At 45.5% G+C, this 25,663-nt stretch overlaps 1 protein-coding gene across 2 annotated transcripts in view; it reads left to right on the forward strand.

Moving 5' to 3' along the window:
- Positions 1-8,177, forward strand: part of mfsd8l1 (major facilitator superfamily domain containing 8-like 1) — a 68,208-nt gene extending 60,031 nt beyond the window's left edge. The window contains exons 12-13 of one of the 2 annotated variants that reach the window (XM_043702254.2): positions 1,197-1,320; positions 7,786-8,177. In XM_043702254.2, the coding sequence (XP_043558189.1) occupies positions 1,197-1,289 (93 nt within the window). In that variant the 3' untranslated portion in view covers positions 1,290-1,320; positions 7,786-8,177. Of the gene's footprint in view, positions 1-1,196; positions 1,321-7,785 lie in introns of those variants that run through there. The other variant, XR_006313401.2, reaches the window with a different exon arrangement.
- Positions 8,178-25,663: the final 17,486 nt, after the last annotated feature.

Raw genomic sequence — 25,663 nt, forward strand, 5'->3', positions numbered from 1 at the left:
TTGAGAACACTCTCCGCAGTGGTGACTCTTTGCTAAATGCCATAGACTCAGAACAGAGATATCCATCAGTTACTTTGGACAATCAGAAGCAGAATTATATTCACCATAGTATGCAATCTCAGGGGAGAAAGTGAGGTCTGCAGATGCTGGAGATCAGAGCTGAAAATGTGTTGCTGGAAAAGCGCAGGTCAGGCAGCATCCAGGAACAGGAGAATCGACGTTTCGGGCATAAGCCCTTCTTCAGGGCTTATGCCCGAATTCCTGAAGAAGGACTCATGCCCGAAATGTCGATTCTCCTGTTCCCTGGATGCTGCCTGACCTGCTGCGCTTTTCCAGCAACACATTTTCAGCTCTGCAATCTCAAGCCTCGCATGTGGAAGAGTATTCCAAAAAAAGATTCATGTTGGTCTCTGTTTCTCTCTCCACGAGTGCTGCCAGACTTGCTGATTTTCTCATGTACTTAGTTTTTATTTCAGAACATCAACATCTGCTTTTATATTAGCGCAGAATACATTTTGGCTGCAGTACTAGGTGTACTTAAGAAGTTGCCAATCTAGTGAAATTAACATGCATGTTAAAACATGGAAACAGCAAAAGAGAACAAGCAATCCCACATCAAAATTCTACAGTTCTACCACATCCTGTTGTGAATAGTGGTTGCCAGTTAGACAATTAATGGAAAGAGGAGGCAATGTGAACATCCCCCAGCTTCAATAATGTGAGAATCCAGAACATGAATTTAAAAAAAAGGCTGAAGCATTTGCAGCTATCTTCAGCCAGAAATGTAAAGTAGTAATCGATCTTGGTGTCCTTCTGAAGTTTCTACCATCGCAGCTATTGTTCTTCAGCCTATTCATACAACATGATGTCAAGACAAACCTAAATACATTGGATACAATAAAGACTCTGAGCTGCACCAATATTAAAAGAGTAGTGCCAAAGGCTTGTGCTGCATGACTAGTGTGGTTCTAGCCAAACTGTACGGCACAGCTACTTCTGAAGAAGTCATACCAGATGCAAAGCGTTAATTCTGTTTGTCTCCATAAATGTTGCCAAACCTGACTTTCTCCAACATTCTTGAGGTTTTCTTTTAAATGCCAAGTTTGACTGAATTGTTAGCCAGCTTTGTGTGTATGGCACTCTTACAATTTACGTAACTATGAACTAAGTTCATCTAACCATATTTTCTATTTTAGATAATGATGGTATTATCATACAGTTATTTGGTTGAAACTCCCCCGACACTGACCTCACCTGTGACAGGGAGAAATGTGGAAGATGATTGCTGAAAGTGCAAAATAAATCCAGAAAAACTGCAAGGTATAGTGACATGAAGCAATTATTGATGATGCAGAAGAATAAAATAAATTAGCTGCAAAGGTAACTTGAGAAATGAGAAACTATAGGAGCAGAGATTATTTTGGCCCATTTGCTATGTCTGAGTTCGAAAACAATGTACAATTATTATCTATGCCTCAGTTATTTATTTCTCTCACCATATGCCTAACTATTTTCGAAGTTAGCCTAAATCATTCTGTGCAATCTATTTGTGTGAAGGTTATGCCTGATCTATCAAAATATCTCACCTCTTCTGAGCTTCATCCCTCATTCTGATTCCTGTAGTCTTTGACTCTTCATGTTTTTCTGATTCTCTGTACCACTAGAACTATGGTAATATCTGACTGACTGAATTAAAGGTGGGAGGTCAACTTATTTCTGAGATTTCACTAGGTGAATTATATATGCTCCAGCAGAACCATTTCTTAAAATGTGCAGATATTTCACCTCACAATCAAGAAACTTTCTAATGTTTTAATAATAACCAAAGTGGAGTTCTTCAATGAGTGATACCGCAAGTGGCTCAGCAATACCATAACAGTTCCAGCTGTTAGACTGAGTTTGTTGCAGTTGGTGAGAGAAAATCTCAGTTGACCTCAGGCTCCTATGACTCCTCATACATGTCTGTCCATGATCCTTGGCAGCATCAGTAGGGGTGAATATGACAGAATTATTGTGGAGACAAATTACTGTCCTCACATTGGTCGTACCCGCCACTGAGTTGTGTGGCACTGTCACAGTGTTAATTAGGAGAGACATCAAGACAGATCTAGCAACTCAAAATTGGGCATACATCAAGTACTGTAGGTCACAAGTAACAGTAGAATTGTATTCCACTATAATCTGCAATCATATGGCCCAGTGCAACCCCTGCACTCTAATATTACCATCAAGCCAGAACACTGAAGAGTGTAGCAGGGTATCCTAGAGCAAAAATGGGGTGTCAACCTGGTGAAACGACAACACTAGAGTACTTCCATACGAATAGTGGAACCATTAGTTAGGGCTAAGTGATCCCACAACTGCGGAATTGGATCTAAGCTCCGCTGTTCTGCTGCGTCCAGCTATGAATGGTAATGGACAATTAAACAAATAACAGGAAGTGCTTGCTGTACCTATATCTGCACCCTTAATGCCGGAGCCACCCATCAGTGAAAAAGACGAGCCTGAGGTATTTGTGTCCATCCTCAGCCATAATTGCTGAATTGATCATTTATCATGGCTTCTTCCTGAGGTTAGCTTATCTTGGAAGACATCCTTTAGTCAATTTGATTCACTCCATTTGATATCAAGAAACTGCACAGGGCACTAGATACTGCAAAGATTATTGATCCTGATAATGCTACTGGAAATTTTTACTTCAAGTCAAGCTCTTCCAGTACAGCTACAACAGTGCCATCTACATGACAGTGTGGATAATTGCTGAGGTATATTCAATCCACAACAAGCTGCCAACAATGCTATCAAAGGAATAGTCTACTCACCAATACTTAGCTTGGGTTCCACTAGGGCCACGAAACCCCTGATGTCATTATAATTATGGTTCAAACACTGACAAAAGAGTTGAACTGCAGGGACAAGGTGACAGTGACTGCCCTCAGTATCAATCATTTCAGCCCCACGGCTTCACTGAAGGAGTTCTCGGGGTATGACCTCGACCCAACCATTTTCAGTTGCTTATTAATGACCTTCACTCTATTATAACATCAGAAGTAGGGGTAATCTCAATGTTAGTCCCATTCGTGTCTCCTCAGATACTGAAGTAACAACATGTAGGCTGATAAATGGCAGCTAATGTTTATGCTATGCAAGTGCTAGTCACTAATCAGCTTCATCAAGGGATATTCTAACATTGTTCCTTGACATTCAATGTCCCCACTTTCAACATCCTGGAAGTTACCATTGACCACTGGATCAGCCTTATAAAATACTGTTGTAACAAGAGCACATCAGAGGCTAGGAATTCTGCAGCAAGTGAGTCAGCCCCCTCTGTCTCACCAATGCCTTTCCACTCTCAAAGCAAATCAGGTGTTCTCTTCACTTCCCTGATGTGTGCAGCTCCAACAACACTTAGGAAGCACAATACTGTGTCAGACAAAGTGGCAATTGTGACTGGCATCTCATCCAACACCTTAGACATTCACTTTCTTCACCATCGACACAGTGTTTGCCATCTATAAGAAGTATTGTAGTAACTTACTAAAGCTGCCACAACAACAATTCCAAATCTGTGACCTCTGCTACCTAGAGGACAAGGGAACTTGCTTGGAGGAGAGAATGGTGTTAGATTAGCTGGGAAGGGATTATCAGCTTGAATCAGGGGAATCAAAGAATGAATTGAATGGAAAAAGAGAAAAGCTGCATACACGACAGTGCTTGTGCCTCTGAAAGAATTGGCTTGTGGAGTGAGATGAATGGCTGAGTTGAGCGATAGGTGTGGCAAAGTAACAATTGAAGTCATTTCCAGGGAAGTAATAGTCTGATCAATGTTAGAAATCTAAACATTACTTTTGCTTTCTTATTTATAATTAAATATCTATATTATCTGCTGTCTCAATTTATTTGAAGTTAATTGCATACATCATTTTTAGTGGAAGATTTTTGTTTAACTAGGGTTGTAGTCCTGTTTTTCCATTAACACATATTTTGTGTAGTCACGTTTAGATTTCCTCCTGTTGATTTTCTTGTGGTTTTATTGTTTTATCATAGAGTCATAGAGATATACAGCACGGAAACAGACCCTTCGGTCCAACCTGTCTATGCCGACCAGATATCCCAACCCAACCTAGTCCCACCTGCCAGCACCCAGTCCCTATCCCTCCAAACCCTTCCTATTCATATACCCATCCAAATGCCTCTTAAATGTTGCAATTGTACCAGCCTCCACCACTTCCTCTGGCAGTTCATTCCATACACATACCACCCTCTGTGTGAAAAGGTTGCCCCGCAGGTCTCTTATATCTTTCCCCTCTCACTCTAAACCTATGCCCTCTAGTCCTGGACTCCCCAACCCCAGGGAAAAGACTTTGCCTATTTACCCTATCCATGCCCCTCATAATTTTGTAAACCTGTATAAGGTCACCCCTCAGCCTTCAACACTCCAGGGAAAACAGCCCCAGCCTGTTCAGCCTCTCCCTATAGCTCAAATCCTCCAACCCAGGCAACATCCTTATAAATCTTTTCTGAACCCTTTCAAGTTTCACAACATCTTTCCGATAGGAAGGAGACCAGAGTTGCACGCAATATTCCAACAGTGGCCTAACCAATGTCCTGTACAGCCACAACATGACCTCCCAATTCCTGTACTCAATACTCTGACCAATAAAAGAAAGCATACCAAATGCCACCTTCACTATCCTATCTACCTGCGACTCCACTTTCATGGAGCTATGAACCTGCACTCCAAGGTCTCTTTGTTCAGCAACACTCCCTAGGACCTTACCATTAAGTGTATAAGTCCTGCTAAGGTTTGCTTTCCCAAAATGCAGCACCTCGCATTTATCTGAATTAAACTCCATCTGCCACTTCTCAGCCCATTGGCCCATCTGGTCAAGATCCTGTTGTAATCTGAGGTAACTCTCTTCGCTTACACTACACCTCCAATTTTGGTGTCATCTGCAAACTGACTAACTGTACCTCTTATGCTCGCATCCAAAAAGTAGAGGACCCACCACCGATCCTTGTGGCACTCCACTGGTCACAGACCTCCAGTCTGAAAAACAACCCTCCACCAATACCCTCTGTCTTCTACCTTTGAGCCAGTTCTGTATCCAAATGGCTAGTTCTCCCTGTATTCCGTGAGATCTAACCTTGCTAATCAGTCTCACATGGGGAACCTTGTCGAATGCCTTACTGAAGTCCATCTAGATCACATCTACTGCTCTGCCCTCATCAATCCTCTTTGTTACTTCCTCAAAAAACTCAATCAAGTTTTTGACACATGATTTCCCACGCACAAAGCCATGTTGACTGTCTCTAATCAGTTCTTGCCTTTCCAAACACATGTACATCCTGTTCCTCAAGATTCCCTCCAATAACTTGCCCACCACTGACGTCAGGCTCACTGATCTATAGTTCCCTAGCTTGTCCTTACCACCTTTCTTAAACAGTGGCACCACGTTAGCCAACCTCCAGTCTTCCGGCACCTCACGGTGGGCGGCACGGTGGCACAGTGGTTAGCACTGCTGCCTCGCAGCGCCAGAGACCCGGGTTCAATTCCCGCCTCAGGCGACTGACTGTGTGGAGTTTGCACATTCTCCCCGTGTCTGCGTGGGTTTCCTCCGGATGCTCCGGTTTCCTCCCACAATCCAAAGATGTGCAGGTCAGGTGAATTGGCCATGCTAAATTGCCTGTAGTGTTATATAAGGGGCAAATGTAGGGGTATGAGGGGTTGCGCTTTGGCGGGTCGGTGTGGACTTGTTGGGCCGAAGGGCCTGTTTCCACACTGTAATGTAATCTAAAATCTAAAAAAAAAATCTAATCTCACCTGTGACTATCGATGATACAAATATTTCAGCAAGGGGCCCAACAATCACTTCTCTCGCTTCCTCCAGAGTTCTAGGGTACACCTCCAATATAAATGAAGGAATGTAACATTGTAACTCAATTTACAAAGCCCATGAAATTATAATAGTGACTGTCCAATTTCCAAACACCCAATTGATAAGGTATTTGGCAACTGAAAATGATAAGGAAACCTCAGACATTTTAGATTAGATTAGATTAGATTACCTACAGTGTGGAAACAGGTCCTTCAGACCAACAAGTCCACACCGACCCGCCAAAGCGCAACCCACCCAGACCCATTCCCCTACATTTACCCCTTCACCTAACACTATGGGCAATTTAGCATGGCCAATTCACCTAACCTGCACATCTTTGGACTGTGGGAGGAAACCAGAGCACCCAGAGGAAACCCACGCAGACACAGAATGTGCAAACTCTTCACAGAGGCTGGAATCGAACCTGGGTCCCTGGTACTGTGAGGCCACAGTGCTAACCATTGAGCCACCATGCCGCCCCTTTTCTCATTCCCCATGGCTGTTGCTTCCTCTTCCTCTTCCATCCACCTCTCCAAAACATAGACCATCACAACTCCAGCAATATGCAAAACCTATAGTTGAAATTCTAAAGTATGAATACATGATGTGTACACAATTTTCACCAAGGCTGCCAAAGGTCATCCAGAATTTTGAGAGTTTCACATCGCATGTATATAATCTAGAGAAAATATTTGAAGCCAGTTTAGACTAATGCAGAATACCCCTATAATTCAGTGAACGAACAGTCAACTCTTTTGTGTGCTGATAGCTAAGGGGTGAATGTCTCCTCTTTGTGTGTTCTTTGAATACTGTTACAAAATCTTACATGTCCATGTGAACCATCAGTACATTTCAACAGCTCCATCAACAAATGTAACCTTAAACAATGCATCAGTACTGCAATAGTATTGGCCTGGATATTTTAGTTTAGAAAATGAAACCTTATGTCAGTCTATGAATAGTATTGAAGATCAGAGTTTTTCACACATTATACATGACGTTACATAGCATTAGTCATTATAAAACCATTAATCTCTCCCTTTAATTAAGGACTACCTCAAATGTACATAGGTTTCCTAAAGTTATTCCAGTAAAATATCCAGGAGCAAATAAACTTGCAACAAAGCTTACAATTTCTCCAACAAAAACAGAAGTTGCTGAAAAAGCTCAGCAGGTCTGGCAGCCTCTGTGCAGAGAAATCAGGAATGGTCACTGGACCCGAAATTTATTTGCTCCTTGATATTTTATTGGAGTAACTTTAGGAAACCTAGGCTGAGCTTTTCCATCAACTTCTGTTTTTTGTTTGAGTTACAGTAACCACAGTTCTTTTCGGTTTTTACTTAATTTCTCCCACTGAAATGATGCATTGGAAGAGGCTTGATTTATTGCAATCCAATTCAATGGCATGAACAGGAATTGATTTTCCCTACAAAGGAAAGTGCAGAGTTTAGCCCATTGGAACTTTGGAAAAGAGTTATCTGCAGTCACTTGTGATTTATCAAATGCCTTCCTAACATGGTTATATTACCTCTCAATGCCAGCACCCCTTAGCAGTGAATCTTAATGGGAAATGTTGCTGGGCTTCCTCAGATAACTGGCAGCAGTACATTTCAAATACACTGCAAAATGTATATGCGTAACTGGAAAAAAAGTCTAATATTCAGAACAATAGAGATTGCGATAGATGCAGTAATAGTATCCTGGGATTCAGTTTTCAACCATTTGGGCTTTGTTTCTGTTTCATCATCTGAAACATTTCATTAAATTACTGCTTTGTAGTTTGTCTTTATCATTGTTTGTTGCCCATTCATGTTCTATTTTCAATGCAGTGTCGATTCTTCTTTGTAATGAAATTCCTTTTTAACAATTTATTTGCACAAAAGTAATCTGTTTGTTTTGATTCCAGATCTCAAGTCAATGTTGCTGTTGTGAGACTTCAAGCATCGTCTGATATGCACATTTATTGCCATATTTAATGTGAACACTTGAGTCTATTTTTTGTACATTTTGGCAACTGTGAAAATTAAATGATATTCTTTTGCTGTAATAAGATGTTAGGAAAACAATATTGAGATAATATAAAATGTGAACAAATGAATGCAGTGTATTCTTATTTGTTCCAATTCTGTATCAATATTTAGATAAGTGTACACATTGTAAAGATTATATTTTAAATTACAAACATTGTGTCTACATTTGCTAATAAATCATTGTTAAATAAACTGAATTTTGGAGATAAAACTTTTTTTGCATTGTCAGATATTAATGTTGTAAAAGTAAAAGCTATTGTGATGGATGTCACAATGTGTATCTATTTACTTTTCATAATTGTTTGGTGTTGAAGCCTAGCATTGCTGTGTTAAAACCACCAGCATTTGAGTTAATTTACAGTATTTGTTTACAGTATTTTTGAAAAGAAAATTGCTAAAATGAGCCTTTGGTGGAGTCTCTCAACCTCGGGTCTTACATCCATTAGACCTTGAAACTCCTGCCCTTTAAGTATCTGCAATTATTTCCTGCCACCCAACTGCCTGGAATTCTTGGGGTTGAATGAGAGTTGGCTTGTGATTATGGAATGAGGCAGAAGGAGATAAAATCTCACTGCACCTCGACATTCAGGTTTGTTGCTAAAATTAAGAGTTAATTGAAAATTTCAAAATAGTGGCCTAATGATAACCATGAAACTTTTTGTCAATTGCAGTGAGAACCCATGTGGTTCACTAATACCTTTTAAGGACGGAAATTGCCATCCTTAATGGGTCTGGCCTGCATGTTACTCCCACAGTAATGTAGTTGACTAGTAAGTACCCTTTGGTGTTCCATCTGGTTTCATTTCTTCAGATTTTGTAGTGGTCGGTACAACTGAGTGACATGATCAGTCATTTCAATGTCAGTTAAGAGTCATGTAGGCCCCTCCCCACAACCTCAACCACCACTGCTGCCTGGGGATTAATTTTGGGGCTGCCTGGGACTTGCCTTGGGGACCCTGAACCCCAAACCCGTACCTGATTCTGCTCCCACTGACCCCACATCCACCCCCCCAATAGAGAAACCCCTGGGGCTTCAACACCTGCCCCTGGTGCTGTAACACCTGGCGCGGGAGTCCCCGAGCCCAGCCACACCCTGGCACTAACCTGAGGGGAACTACCGCCACCCCACCTCCTGCAGCGACCGTGTCTCTGGGCCCCGGAGATGGAACTGGGCCCCTGCCCCGCTCACCCTCACCTGATAAACCAGGGGCAGGGCAGGAAGTGACACAGCTGACCTTCCACATCCTGGCCACACCACCTGTCTTCCCCCAGCCAATCGTATTCCAGGAAAGGCTGGGGGGGGGGACCTCGGGCCCCATGACCACCAAGGTGGGCGGGGAGGGGAAGGCCCATAAATTCCCCCCTGTCTCTTTGGGGAAGAGGCACCAGCCCTTGGAGGTGAGAGACATTGCAGCAGTGTGCTGATGGTGGTGCCACTCTCCAGGGGATGAGCCAACGGTGCCTCTTTACTGTCCTGCACCACGCCCCGACCTACCCAAACCCCCAGGGGCTACAGCAGGGCCTCCTACTGCCTCAACTCCTCTGGCCCCTGGGGAGGACTTTAACAACCACGAGGGCTGTGGTGCGGGTGACGACAGAGGACCCTCTGCTGGGTCATTGAGCGGTGGAGGGGAGGAAGGTGTTATCCTCGCTCCTCCCTCCCAGAATGTTTTTCTGGGGGCCTTGGCCCTGGGGGAGGACCTTTTCCCTGAGGAGCCGGGCATCCAGGTGTCGGGAGAGGAGCGGGGCCCCGAGCCTCTGCCGCCCGACGACCTGAACTCTGGGCATTCCGGGAAGGTGTGCGCTGAGGAAGGTACCGCCGGTGACCCTGGGGGTGGGGTCTTCGGGGGTTTGAGGCCAGTTGGCAGCGCCGGACCAGCCCCATCCTCTCGGTGGGGGAGGGGTCGGTGACCAAGGGCGACCTCCCAGAGGAGGGTTCGGGATCGGTGGCGGATACTGGGGACGACGCGGACTCTGTCTGCAGTGACATTTTTGAATCCCAGGAGCCCCCCACCGATCTCCCCCTCATCCCCCTCGAGGAACTCCGGGAATTTGTCGAGGAAACTCAGAGTCGCCGGGATAGAGCCCAACTGGCACTCAACCGCTGGAGCTCCATTGAAAGAGTTTACTGGTCGGCCCACGCTGCTAGCCAGGCGCCTGGGCTCGATGTCAATGAGCGACAGCGAGTCAGAAACTTCCTGGGGGCACCCCTGGTGAGGGCGAGGGACTTCTGTGCCCCTCCCTCGTCCTCCCTGTAAATACGTATATAGGTTTTTAACTGTACTGGTGGTTGCACAACGTGTCCGACATGGAGACAACAATCAACAGCAGCAGGGAGTCACAGCGCAGATTCCAGACCCCCTCGGTCCTCCGGGACGGAGGTATGCGGTGTGCTTCCTGCAAGAAACCCACACTACCCCGGGAGACGAAGCCACCTGGCTCCTGGAGTGGCGAGGGGAGGGTCTACATGAGTCACCTCACCCGCAGATCTGGCGGGGTGGCTATCCTGTTGGCCCTGCATTTTCAGCCCGAGATCTTGGGGGTCAGGGAGCCCGTGCCAGGCCGTTTGCTTCACCTGACGGTTCGGCTGGGGGGGGCGCGGTGCTTCACTTGGTGAATGTCTACGCTCCCCTGGCCGGGCCAAGGCAAGCGAGCTTCTTTGATGAAGTGTCCACTCATCTTGCTTCCATCGACGAGAACCAGTGCGTCGTCCTCGGGGGAGATTTTAACTGTGTCCTCGAGGGCAGGAACCATGGCGGTGCCTGCACTGGCTGGGCGTCAGGGAGGAGGTTGGGGGACTTGGTCAAGTCCTTCGACCTGGTGGACGTCTGGCGGAATCTCTATCCCGACTCCATCGCCTTCACCTTAGTGAGGCCTGGGGTCGGAGCGTCTAGAATCGACTGCCTGTACGTTTCGCGGGCGTTCGCCTCCTGTTTTCCGAAGGCCTCCATGCGGCAGGTGTTGTGCACGGACCATCATCTGGTGTGGGTGGAACTCCTTGCGTTCGGCGCCAGGCTTGGCTCCGCGTACTGGCACTTTAACAACCTGCTTCTGGAGGATTAGCGGTTCCGGGACTCGTTTCATCGTTTCTGGGCCGGCTGGAGAAGGAAGCGGGGAAGCTTCCCCTCCCTGAGGCTATGGTGGGACGTGGGCAAGGCTCACGTCCGCGTCTTCTGTCAGGAGTACGACGAAGAGGCGGAAATCTACGATCGGGGAGTTGGCGAGGGAGATGCTCGACCTGGAGTCACGCCTCGGTCAGCCCGACGCGGACCCGGCCCTGCGCGGGGTGTACGAAGAGAAGAAGGCCGCGCTCCGGGACCTGCAGCTCGTCGGGGCTCGGGGCGCGTACGTGAGGTCGCGGATCCAGCTCTTCCAGGACCTGGACCGTGGCCCCCCCTTCTACTCGCTGGAAAAAAGGCGTGGCACCCGTCAGCAGCTCCTTGTGCTGCTGGCTGACGACGCGTCCCTTGTCTCGGATCCGGAGGGCATCAGGGCCCACGTCCGAAACTATTACACGGCTCTGTTCTCTCCAGATCTGTCCAGCGAGGATGCTCGCAGAGTTCTGTGGGAGGACCTGCTGCAGCTCAGCCCGGAGGACGCCGGAAGGCTCGACGCTTCTGTCACTTTAAAGGAGCTGACCGGCGCCCTCGACCGGCTCTTGAGGGGCAAGTCCCAAGGGCTGGACGGGCTGACTGTGGAGTTCTTCTGGGACGTCCTGGGGAGCGATTACGCACAGGTCCTGGGGGAGTGTCTAAATGCCGGAGAGCTGCCCCTTTCTTGGCGCAGGGCGGTCATCGTCCTGCTGCCAAAGAAAGGGGACGTTCGTTCCTTCAGGAACTGGCGTCCGGTCTCCCTCCTCAGCACTGATTACAAAATCTTCGCCAGGGTGTTGTCTTCTCGCCTGGCTTCCGTGCTGGCCCACATGATTCACCCAGACCAGTCCTACACAATCCCGGGCCGGAGGATACACGGCAACGTCCATCTGGTCCGGGTCCTGATCCATTTCTGTTGGGCTGGTCTGCCGAGCGCCTTCCTGTCTCTCGACCAGGAGAAGGCGTTCGACAGGGTCGATCACGAGTACCTGCTCGGGACTCTGCAGGCATTCGGGTTCGGGACGCAGTTCGTCGCCTGGATCCGACTTTTGTACGCCGCCGCAGAGTGCCTGGTTAAAGTTAACGGGTCCCTGACGGCGCCCCTTCACTTCGGGAGAGGAGTGTGTCAAGGCTGCCCCCTGCCCAGCCAGCTGTATTCCCTGTGCGTGGAGCCTTTCCTGCACCTCTTGCGGAGGAGGTTGTCGGGGCTGGTTCTGCGCGGCGCGGGCACGGGGGTGGTCCTCTCGGCCTACGCCAACGACGTGCTCCTCACTTTCACCGACCTGGCTGACCTGGGGAGGATGTGCGAGTGCCAGGTCGTGTACTCGGCAGCGTCTTCTGCCAGGATCAAGTGGGCCAAATGTTCCGGACTACTGGTCGGTCCGTGGCGGGTGGACTCTCTGCCGGAGTAGTTACGAGGGTTCAGCTGGAGTACCACCCATCTCCTCTACCTGGGGGTCTACCTCAGCCCGGCTGAGGAATCCTGGCCAGCCAACTGGCTGGAGCTGGAGGCCAAAGTCTCGGCTCGCCTAGGCCGCTGGACAGGACTGCTCCGAGTGCTATCTTACAGGAGTCGAGTGCTGGTCATAAACCAGCAGGAGGCCGCCATGCTGTAGTACCGGCTGGTCACTTTGGTCCCTCCTCCTGGCTTTGTCGCTGACATCCAGAGAACGTTGGTCGACTTCTTCTGGGACAAAAAGATGCACTGGGTCGCTGCACAGGTTCTGAGTCTCCCTATTGAGGAGGGCGGTCAGTCGCTGGTGTGCATCCGCACCCAGGTCGCGACGTTCCGCCTTCAGACCTTGCGGCGATACCTTTACGTCGAGCCTCCTCCTAGGTGGTGCGCCCTGGCGACGTAATTTTTCCGCCAGGTGCGTAACCTCAATTACGACACACAGCTCCTGTTCGTCGACCGTGACGGTTTGGAGGTCGCCCTCAAGACGCTGCCTGTCTTTTACCAGGACCTGATCACTGTCTGGAACATGGTCGAATCGTGTTGCGCCTACCCTCCAGCTGGAGTAGTGGCTGTCGTCAGGGAGCCGTTGCTCAGGAAACCGCACCTCCGTACTCGCAGGCTCGAGTGGCTGTCAGAGGGGAGGGCCGTGGCGGCGAGAGTGACCAGGATCAGGGCCGTGCTGGGTGCCGGGGGCCTGGGCTGGACGCTGCTGCAGGACATAGCAGGCAGGGCAGCGGTAGATGCCCGGTACGTGGCCACCGCCATCCGACACCTTAAAATGGCGGTGCTCTGACCCGACGTAGTGTATCAGTTGGAGGACGCTCAGGTGTGCGGTGGGATCCCGTCTGCGCTCACCCCAGCCCGGACGGAATTTCACATTAGCCCCAAGGTCCCGTACTTCCCGCGGGAGCCTGTGCCCCACAACCTGAGCTGCCTCCAGAATTTTAATTTTGTTCCCTTTTCAGGGGGTTAAAAGGCGGGCCCTGTATAGACTGCTGCTGCACACCGTCCGCCTCTTCTCCCTCATCCACCGTCCGGACCGCCTTGGCGTGCCCATTTGCCACCGGGCGGTGGGGATCCCCAGTGGAGGGCTCTCTACCCGGGAGTCCTCCCCCTTTCTCTCGGGGATCTGGGGTGGAGGGTGCTGCACGCAGCAGTCCCCTGCAACTGCAGATTGCGGTGGTTCACGGACTCCCAGCCCAACTGCTTGTTCTGTGGTGCTGTGGAGTCCGTGGACCATGTGTATATTGGGTGTGGGCATTTGCACTCCCTCTTTGATTTTCTTAAAAACCTCCTCCTCTGCTTTTGGTTGCACTTCAGTCCCACGCTCCTGATCTTCAGGCACCCGGTACGGAGGAAGGAGGGCAGGTCTGAAGACCTCCTCGTGGGTCTGCTCCTGGGCTTGGCCAAACTGGCCATAAACAAGTCCAGGCAGCGGACCGTGGAGGGGGGTCGTTAGGGCCGACTGCCTGCCCCTCTTCTGCGGTTATGTTAGAGCCTGGGTGTCCTTGGAGAAGGAGCACGCGGTCTCCACCAACACCCTGGAGTTGTTCAGGGAGAGGTGGGTGCCGCAGGGAGTGGAGTGCATTATTTCCCCCTCCAACTCTATTTTGATTTAGTCCCTGCCCTCCCCTTCACTGTTTGATCACACAGCATTGCCCTTTGCTGTGAAGGGCACTGCTTGTCACAGGCCACTCAGGTGTTTCCTTTCTTCCTGGTGGTGGAAATTTGAATAAAGATTCATGCACCTTGTGTCTCTCACTGTGTCCTACACCTGCACACACACAACATGGGTGCTGGGAAAAAATAAGCACTACCGCAGTTAGATTAGATTAGATTACTTACAGTGTGGAAACAGGCCCTTCGGCCCAACAAGTCCATACCGACCCGCCGAAGCGCAACCCACCCATACCCCTACATTTACCCCTTACCTAACACTACGGACAATTTAGCATGGCCAATTCACCTGACCTGCACATCTTTGGACTGTGGGAGGAAACTGGAGCACCCGGAGGAAACCCATGCAGACACGGGGAGGATGTGCAAACTCCACACAGTCAGTCGCCTGAGGCGGGAATTGAACCCGGGTCTCTGGCGCTGTGAGGCAGCAGTGCTAACCACTGTGCCACCGTTAGGCGGTAGTGTGGGGGTTAATAAAAAGAAAAAAAAACAGGAGATCTTCACACCTGCACACACAAGAGAAAAAAAAACAAGAGGGTCAGGGGTTCTGTAAGAAGAGAGGAAAAAAAACAGTAAGAGATTCTGTTCATTCTAAGTGCAAGCTCTGAGGAAGCTGGACAAGTGTCAAGTAATACACACATGTAAATAAAGGGTGACTTGATGACAGGATTCCGGCCTCTCTCAAGTTATTTCAGTGGTGACGAGAAAAAAAAACGCTCCAAAAGAAACTCACTTGCAATAGTCATCTTTGAATTGATGTAAGCATTTCTGGCATCATGTCATTTTTTGGGAAGCTTGACTGATTTGATCCTGCCATCGAAGACTGAGCCCAGTATGTGAAAAGAATGCATTATTGTTTTGGACAAATGATATTAGGGCAGATGAAAAGCAACGAGTAACTCCCTGACAGTTTGTTTTTTCGCTGTTTTCTCTGTTAGGAGCCTAACTTCTCCTGAGGCAATAGACACTAAAGCCTTTCAAGAGCTGACAGATTTAGTTACGAAATATTATGACCCCAAGCGGCCTCTCGTTCTCTTATTCAGTAGTTCGAGATCGAGGGAAATCCTCTTGATGAGGTTAAGACAACAGGCAAAGACATATGACTTTAGTGTAGTTTTCCCTTGATGAGATACTGAGAGACAGTTTGTTTGGTATATGGGATTAATGATGTAAACAAGCACAAACACCTACCAGCCAAAGCCCAACTGGACTTCAAACGGGCATCGCATGGGTTCTTGTCATTAGAAAATGCAGCAAGTGGAGTATATGAGTTGCAGGGTATATTGATGGAAGTGGATACCCTTGCCAGGCTGACTGGGTTGGGAGACACCACTTGAGTGAAGGCAGTTACATAGCCTCACTCAGCACATATCCTGAGCAGAGGGGCATGACGTCAGCCCACAGCAAAACCCCAAAACAAAGTCAAGCCTTGGCCCTCCGGTTAACATTTTCTTCAGTCTCCAAACTAGGAAGCTGTTGCAGCTGTTGCTGGTCTGCAGACTCGAGACAGCAAAAGAGTCTCACAAGGTCAGAATTAAGTAAGAGAACTCATAACCTAGTATTTAGGGAAGCCCAACTACATCTGGATTGGAACAGTTATTTAGTAACATTAAAATCAGAATCAATCAAAATAAAATCTGGGTTTTATGGTCTCCTGGTTTTAATGGAAATTGATTCTGGTGTTGCAGAACCAGTCTTTAACAAAGTTTATTCTTCACTCCAACCCTTCAGTTTGTGGACGACCTCGGCTAGACTAAACCTATACTAGGGAACCCTTACAGGTTAGGGGTACAACATCAATTCCAGTCTGTTATGAGAAGCAGTTGGTTCAGTTATCACTGTCTGTAAGCCTGATGGGGCAGAATTAGTTGAGAAAGATTCACCTGGATTGGCTGAACATTTTTTTGATTAGAAAACAGATGACTGAGTGAAGTCCTAATTAAATACCTGGAGGTTTGTCAGGAAGGCCAATGGACTATCAAAGGAGCCAAGGACACTTTGTGTGTTGACCAGGAAGCTATTCCATGATACTGCAAGGACTGCCATTGCCATTTGCCTTAAGGGCAGATGTCAGAAGACTGGACGGCAAAGGAATCATTGAACTATTGTGGATGGGCAGCAGCGGTCATACCGATTGTGAAGCCTGATGAGTCGTTTCACCTTTGTGGGATTTTAAACAAAAGGTAAACAGCTTCTTGCAGCTGGATGAATACTCTATGGCTTACATAGAGGATTTATATGCAAAGCTGGCAGGGGAGGGGCAGGTGTGGCTGTCCATTACAAAACTGGACATGAGCCACAAGTACCTGCAATTGGGGTTAAATGAGGATTCCCAGAAGTATTCTACAATTAATACCCATGAGAGTTTGTAATGATGTATGAGACTGCCATTTCAGATATTATTAGCCTGTGCCATTTTTCAGCGGACAATGGAGAACATCTTATCAGGTCTACCCCAGGTCACCATTTATGTGGATGACATGCCAATAACAGAGAAGATCAATAAAGTGCACTTAGAGAACTTGGACATAGTCCTTGGACTTTCTGAAAGATGGCTGTTTGCCTTAGAAGAGAAAACTGTGTTCCAAGCACCCCAACGTACCTCTGTGGGCTACACAGTCGGAAGACCAGGTTACACCCGTTGGAAGATAAAGTGAGGGTGATGAAAGGTGTCCCGGCTCCCATATATTTACTGGATCTTAGGTCTTTCCTTGGATTGGTGAATTATTACTGAAATTATAATTGTAATTATAATCTGTCCTCCATCCTGGCACCTTACATCTGCCATTGAAAAAGGGTCAGCCTTGGAATTGGTCTTGGAGCTGAGTTGTAGACTTTAAGGAAGTGAAGAAGCAGCGATCATCATCAAAGGTTTTGCACACTATGATCCCAAGTGAAATTTGGTGCTGATGTGCGATGCCTCACCATATGGTGTCACAAAGCTAGTCTCTTTTTTTCCTAAAAGATATTCTTTGGCTCAAGGGTACTCTGTCATTACATTTCATTACATTACATTACATTACAGTGTGGAAACAGGCCCTTCGGCCCAACAAGTCCACACCGACCCGCCGAAGCGCAACCCACCCATACATTTACCCCTTACCTAACACTACGGACAATTTAGCATGGCCAATTCACCTGACCTGCACATCTTTGGACTGTGGGAGGAAACCGGAGCACCGGGAGGAAACCCACGCAGACACGGGGAGAACGTGCAAACTCCACACAGTCAGTCGCCTGAGGCGGGAATTGAACCCGGGTCTCTGGCGCTGTGAGGCAGCAGTGCTAACCACTGTGCCACCGTGCTGTCCACAGAGGGGTAATAAACCAGGCCGGGCTCCAGTCAGTCTGGTTTGGTACAGAGATTAAAGGATATTGAGAGACCTTTTTCTTTATACATAAACAGATGAGACTTCAGGCCAAAGTGGTCATGGTTTAGAAGTGATCTGTATAAAGAAAGGGCAGTGCTCAGTTCTGTAGCTGAGCTGAGCAGTTTAGTTCAGTCCAGAGCTGGTTGGGAGTTCTCCTATTTTTCTCCTAGCCCACCAATACTGTGATTTTGTGTGACTCACTTTACTACAATTAAAACACCGGAGTGTTTTAACTTCTTTGTCCCTCTTAAGGGTTTCTTTCCTTAACCTGTGCTAAATTATCCTTATGATCTTCACTGAGATCTACCTTTCCCCTTCTACATAAGGATTTCTCTTTGCCTCCAATTTCTATCCCTCATGGACTGCAATTGATTGTGGATGCCAAACCGTGTTTTATGGATCAGCTCATACTCTTCAGCTGCTAAACTTGCTGTTTTAACTCTCTGCTCTTCCACATGAGTTTGCACCACTTCAGTCAGTGAATTTTTGAATTCCTCCAAAATAATTACCTCTCTTAGGGCATCAGAGGTTTGCTCGATTTTTAAAGTTCTTATCCATCTATCGAAATTTCTCTGTTTGATCCTTTCAAACTCAATATCGATTTGATGAAGGTCCCTCCTTAGATTCCTTAAATGTTGTTTATAGGCTTCTGGTACAAGCTCATATGCACTTAAAATGGCTTAGTTTTACCTCCTCATATTCCCCAGATACCTCCTCTGATTCGGATGTGAATACCTCGCTCGCCCTACCTACAAGTTTTGTTTGGATCAACAAAGCCCACATTACCAATGGCCCCTGCATTTGTTCAGCCAACCTTTCAAATGAGATGAAAAAGGCATCCACATCCTTCTCATCAAATTTAGGCAATGTTTAAACATACTTAAACAGCTTCTGACTACCAAGGGCTTGGTCATCTTCTCTAAGCCGACACTCAGCCTTTATCTCCAGCCTTTTAAGCTGACTTTTCTTTGGTGTAGACTGAGTTCTGTAGAGGTTCTTTATTCTGTTCTTTGTGTTTCATTGAAGGTCAGAGCTCTCTCTTTTTCTTTCTCTGCTCTCTCTTTTTCCCTCTCTTCTTCTGCTCTCTCCTTTTCTCTCTGTTCTGCCACTTTCTCTTTTTCCCTCTCTTCTGCTTTTAATCGTAACTCAAACTGTTTCATTCTGCTGCCCTTTCCTTATCTCTCGCCTCTAACTCAAGCTGCTTCATTTGCAATTGAATTCTTGCCATCTCTATAGATTCTGATGGTTTCTCCAGCAGGTTTAAATGCTGAGCTGCTATAATTATCTCTCCTTTCCTCACAGAAGCAGGTAGCTCCAATTCTAGCTTCTCTGCTAATTCCTGCAGCTTGGTCTTATTCACCTTTTGTAAAATTTCCAAAGTCACCACATCCATTTCCAGAAAATGTTTGATGACTGAAAGAGCCATTCCTAGCCCAAGCTTTGTCTAAGCAACCAAACCAACACCAAAAACAAAGACACTAGCACCTACCACTCACTGTTTAAAAATCCCACAAAGAGCCCCCAATCTGTTATGGACGAGGCCAGACCACTCAAAACATTCTTAAGCAGGCAGCCCAGATCATAACTTTGTAATTTGTTTTGGTAAGTGTACAATGGAAGTCACCCGGAGTAAGTTAGATAGGTTGACTACCAGGTTTAAAACAAACAAAAAATTTATTCACAAAATTATGCTATGAAACATGAAGAACAGAATAAAGAACCTCTACAGAACTCAGTATATCCAAACTAGACTTACATATGCTGTTCCGAATATACGTAACAGTCCCAACAAGCAAATCCCCTTGAAACACTTAAAAAATGAAACATATGCTTATTGAAGTTGGAAGGGGAGAGAGAGAGAGAGAGAGAGAGGGTCCAGCATTTGAGGAACCTTTCACGAGAATCTTGATTGATTGTGTAGGTTCCCTACCTCAAACAAAAGGTGATAAGTATTTATTAACAATAATGGATGAGTCAACTAGATTTCCAGAGGCAATCCCATTATGCAACATCACAGCTAAAAGGGTTGTAGAAGAATAATTAATTTTTTTACTAGATATGGACTGCCAATAGAGATTCAGTGAGACAAAGGATCAAACTTCACATCCAAACTATTCAGGGAGGTTATGGATAACTTGGGAATAAAGCAATTCAGATCTACTGTGTACCATCCAGAATCGCAGGGAGCACGAGAGAGATGGCATCAAACACTAAAGACCGTGTTAAGGGCTTATGGTCAGGATTATCCAGATGATTGGGATAAGGGAGTTCCGTTTGTATTTTTTGCAATCAGAGATGGATCCAAATGAATTAACCTATTCAGTCCATTTTAATTAATTTTTGGGCATGAAGTAAGAGGACCATTAAAATTGATTAAGGAGAAATTAATCAGTCAGAATTTAGAGACCACCCATTTGGACTAGGCATCAAATTTTAGAGAACGATTAAATAGAGCTGGATAGCATTTAAAAGTATCACAGCATACAATGTAATGGGAAAAGAAATCACAAATTCACAATTTTGCAACTGGGGATAAGGTATTGGTGTTACTTCCAGTAACAGGTGAGCCTTTAAAAGCAAGGTTTAGTGAATCATATCAAATTGAGAAGAAATTGAGTGAGGTGAACTACTTGATAAGGACTCCAGACAGGAAGAAATCTCACAGAGTGTGTCATATGAATATGCTCAAAAGGTATTTTGATCGGGAAGGAAAGCAAGAGGAGAATGTGTTATTGATTACAGCACAGAAGGAAGAACCAAGTTCAGAGGATTCTGAACTGGACATTGTCCAATTTAATTTGAGTAATGAGGAAGTTGTCAAAAATTGGGATAAATTATTGAGTTACTTTCTACAAGAAAATCGAAATGACCTGAAACACTAATTCCTAACACATGAGGAGATATGCAGAAATAAATTGGGAAGTACTAACCTAATTGTGCATGATGTAGATATAGGAGATGCTATTCCAATTAAGCATCATCCTTATAGGCATAACCCTGCAATGTTGGCACAGGTTCAGAAGGAGATAGAGCGCATCCTCCAAGATGGCATAATGGAAGTGAGTTACAGTGACTGGAGCTCACCCATAGTCATGGTGCCAAAGCCAGTTGGTACCCAATGGTTACGTGTGGACTATCGTAAAGTCAATGCTGTTTCAAAGCCGTATCCAATTTCATAGTTGGAGCACTATGTCGAAAAAGCGGGACAAGCAACTTACATTTCTAAGTTGGATTTTCTCAGAGGCTACTGGCAAGTACCTCTGTCAGAGAGAGCAAAGGCAATTTCAGCTTTCATAACACCAAATGGACTATATCAGTTCAAAGTCATGCCGCTTGGTATGAAAAACGCTCCAGTCACAATTCAGGGACTGACTAATAAGGATTACCCAACTGTGTGGTGTACATCAATGACCTGGCGATTTTTAGTCACTCATGGAAGGAACATTTACAATATTTATCGGACTTAGTCAATCGACTTTGGAAGGCAGGCTTGGTGGTAAACCTAGCTAAAAGGGAATTTGCCAAAGCCCATGTCACCCTCCTGTGCCATATTATTGGATATGGACAAATGGTCCCACGGGATGCAAAAACGAAAGTTATTGGGGAATTTCCCAGACCATTGATGAAAAAAGCAGTACTACAGTTCCTGGGATTGAATGGATTTTACCGAACGTTTGTGCCGAACTTTAGCAGTGTGGCTGCTCAACTCACCCAATTGTTAAAAAAGGGCAAGAAGTTTCAGTGGACAGCGGACTGTCAACAGGCATTTCAAAGCCTAAAAACTGTGTTAACCACTGCCCCAGTGTTAGCCACACCAGATTACATAAAGCCTTTCAAGGTGGCTATCGGTGCCAGTGATGTGGGTGTTGGTGCGGTATTCCTGCAGGAGGATGACGAAGGGATAGGAAGACCCATCGGGTATTTTTCCAGGAAGTTGAATGTTCATCAACAGAAATATTCAATGGTGGAGAAAGAGGCTTTAAGCTTGGTGTTGGTATTACAACATTTCAGTGTTTATATTACCAGCAATGCATCTGAGACATTCGTATACTCTGATCATAAGTCATTGACATTTGTGGAAAGGTTTAAGGACAAAAATGCTCAAGGATACTAAGTCCTTGAATTTTTTCAGAAGGGTAATAACCCAGGCCAGGCTCCAATCAATCTGGTTTGGTACAGAGATTAAAGGGTATTGAGAGGCCTTTTGTTTTTATGTAAACAGATGAGACTTCAGGCCACAGTGGTCATGTTTTAGAAGTGACCTGTATAAAGAGAGTGGAGTGATCAGCGCTCTAGCTGACCTGAGCAGTTTGATTCAGTCCAGAACTGGTTAGGAGTTCAACAGTGAGCTATGTGGAAACAAACTCTCTCTGCCCCTCCAACTTCAACCTGTAAGCATATGTTCCATTTTTTAACTGTGTTTCAAGGGAGTTTGCTTGTTGGGAGTGTTGTGTATATTCAGAACAGCATATTTATGTCTAGTTTGGATAGACTGAGTTCTGTAGGGGTTCTTTATTCTGTTTTTCAAGTTTCATTGTGTAATTTTGTAAATAAATTTTTTGCCTGTTTTAAACCTGGTAGTCAACCTCGCTAACTTAATCCGGATAATTTTCACTGTACACTTAACAAAACAAATTACAAAGTTATGGTCTGGGCTAGTTTTGAGTGGTCTGGCCTCGTCCATAACAATAGTATTGAAGTAATATTGGCTTACAGATGACCTAATGGAGAGGAACACCCAATAACATATTCTTCCTGGAGTTTGGGTGATTAATGCAAATATGCCCAGATAAAGAAGAAAGGCTGAACTCCAGGGTCATTCAGGCGTGTCGAAAATGAAGATGTTGGCAAGGATTCTGGATAATCTAATATGGAGGTCAGGAAAAATCGAGGCTGTGAGCACTGCTCCTTTTTTTTTAGATATTTTCAGTGTTGGAGCTGATTTCCTCGAATTATAGAGCAGTAATTACTGTTACATTGTTTTGGAAGTTTGACGGGGATAATAATCAATGGCATTTTAAAAAGGAGGAAGACAACCAAAAGGCAGTGACCATGCAGGAAGTGAATCAAATGGAGAAATAATCCCATGCTGCTATCTGACCAAGCATTGAATCTGCGCAGCTGACTGTTCTGCGGTTTAGTTACAAGTATCTCTGGACATTGGAGTTCATCTAAGAAAAATCAACAAACAGTGAAATTCACAGCCTACCTTGGAGAAACCTACATATGAGAGCTCACAGCAGGGGAGCATCTTAGTGGCTTTTTAAAGTATAACCATACAGAAATTTTTTGTAAATCTACAATGAGTCAAGTGTTTTGTTTTATTGAGATCTGTCTCTTGATTAAACTTTAAAAGTATAAAACATTGATAATAAATTCGCCTAATGCAGCATTTTTTAGCTATTTTCTGCATCTGTAGATTGTTAAGGTGCAAAGATGGCTTTTAGTATAGTCAGGTCCTCTTCCTGTCGGATGTGGGAGATTGGGGAGAGTTTCCATGTTCTGATGATTATGACTACAGGAAGCAGCAGTTAGAGACAATGAGGAATTTATAGGAGCTAGAGGGTGTGATAGATGGCAGTTGCACAGAGGGTGATCAACTGAAGATATAGCCAGGTAAAATGGGTTGCCACTAGAAAAGGAAGGAGAATGAGGCAGGTTGTGCACGAGTCTCCTGTGGCTATCCCGATCTCAAACAAGTACGTTAGGGAAATGTAGTACTGACAGCCAGGTTTCTGGTACCAAGGCTGACTCTAATGTAACAAGGGGTGCGTCAGGTTCCAAGTGATCAATTGTAATAGAGGGTCTCTAGCCAGAGGGACAGACAGATGTTTATGCAGCTGATGGAAAGAAATCAGAATGGCTTGTTGCCTCCCTGGAGCCAGGATCAAGGGCATCTAGGAGAGGGTGCACATTGTACACATCAGAACTAAATACATAGGAAGGGAAAAGGATGAGATTATGAGGACAGAATAAAGAAAGTTAGGCAGGAATTTAAAAAGGAGGTCCTCGAGGGTAAAAATAGCTGGATTATTCTACATGTCATGAGGTAGTGAGGGTAGGAATAGGAGGATATGTCAGATGAATGTATGGCTGAGGAGCTAGCGCAGGAGAGAAGGATTCACATTTTGGATAATTGGAATCTGTTCTGGGGTAGAAGTGGCATGTATAAGAAGGACAGATTACACCTGAATTGGAAGGGGACTAATATACTGGCAGGGAAATTTGCTACAGTGCTACAATAGTGAGAAAAATTATCAGTCTGAAACTGGTACCATTAGATAAAGGAGTAAATCAAACAGTCAGGGCAGACAGGAACAAAGCAGAGAATGAGGTAGGATTGATAAGCTCATTTATTTCAAGGCATGTGGCCTAACAAGTAAGGCAGATGGACTCAGGACATAGTTGGAACATGTGGCCCAGGGATGGAAAGGACTGGCAGCTTAATGTTCCAATGTACTGATGCTATAGGAAGAATAGGAAGGGAGTTAAGAGAGGGTTGGGGGTGGGGAGTGGCGTTTTTGATTTGGCTGTACTTAAGAATATTTCTGGGAATACACCAGGTGAGTATTTGTGTGGAATTGAGCAATAAGAAAAGAATGATCATCTTATTGGAATTGTACTATAGACATCCCTCCCCCCCCCGCAACCACCACCATCACCAATAGTAAATGAGAAATTGAAAAACAAATTTGTAAGGAGATCTCAGTTATCTGTAACATTAATAGGGTGTTTATGGTAAGGGATTTTAATTTTCCAAACATAGACTGGGATTGCCATAGTGTTAAGGGCTTGGATGGAGAGGAATTTGTTAAGTGTGTACAAGAAAACGTTTTGCTTCAGTATGTGAATGTACCTACTAGAGAAGGTGCAAAACTTGACCTACTCTCGGGGAAATAAGGTAGGACTGGCGACAGAGGTGTCGGGGGTGGGGGAGCACTTTGGGGCCAATGACCATAATTCTATAAGTTGTAAAATAGTGATGGAAAAGGATAGACTGGCTCTAATAGTTAAAGTTTTGAATTGGTGGAAGGCTAATTTTGATGGTATTAGACAAAATATTTTAAAAATTGATTGAGGGTGGATGTTTGCAGGTAAAGGGATGGATGGAAAATGGGATGCCTTCAGAAATGAGATAATGCAAGTCCAGATACAGTATGTTCCTGTTAGGGTGAAGGGCAAGGCTGGTAGGTGTAGGGAATGCTGAATGACTAGAGGTTTTGATCAAACAAAAAAGACAGATATGTCAGAAATAGACAGAGATTGAGTGAATCCCCAGAAGATTATAAAGGCAGTAGGAGTATATTTAAGAGGGAGATCAGAAGGGCAAAAAGGGGACATGAGTTAGCTTTGGCAAATGGCTTAAGGAGAATCCAAAGGGATTCTACAAATACATTCAGGACAAAAGGGTAACTAGGAAGACATTATTCCCCATTAAAGATCAGTGCAAGGCCACCTTTGTGTGGGACCGCAGGAGATGGGGGAGATTCTAAATGAATATTTTGCATCAGCATTTACAGTGAAGAAGTATGTGAAGATAGACAATGAGGGGAAATAAATAGTGACATCTTGAACAGTGTCCATATGACAGAGGAGGAGGTGCTAGATGTTTTAAAAGACAAAGATGAATAAATCCCCAGGACCTGGTCAGGTGTAACCTTGAACTCCATGGGAAGCTAGAGAAGAGATTGCTGGGCCCCTTGCTGAAATACTTGTATCATCAAAAGCCATAGGCAAGGTGCCAGAAGAGTGGAGGTTGGCAAATGTAGTGCCACTATTTAAGAAAGGTGCTAAGGAAAAGCCAGGGAACTGTAGATTGGTGAGTTTGACATAGCTGGTGGACAAGTTGATGGTGGGAATCCTGAGGGACAGGATTTACATGTATTTGAAAAGGCAAGGACTGATTAGGGATAGTCAACATGGCTTTGTGCATAGAAAATTATGTCTCACAAACTTGATTGAGTTTTTTGAAGAAGCAATGAAGAGGATTGTTGAGGGTAGATGTGATCTATATGGACTTCAGTAAGGTGCTTTCAATAAGGTTTTTCATGGTAGATTTTTAGCAAGGCTAGATCACATGAAATAGAGAGAGAACTAGCCGTTTGGATATAGAACTGACTCAAAGGTGGAAGACAGAGAATGGTAGCGAGTTTTG

Source organism: Chiloscyllium plagiosum, unplaced genomic scaffold (assembly GCF_037043375.1).
Source record: "Chiloscyllium plagiosum isolate Xiang-an unplaced genomic scaffold, Cpla_swu_hap1 HiC_scaffold_13, whole genome shotgun sequence".
NCBI lineage: Eukaryota > Metazoa > Chordata > Chondrichthyes > Orectolobiformes > Hemiscylliidae > Chiloscyllium > Chiloscyllium plagiosum.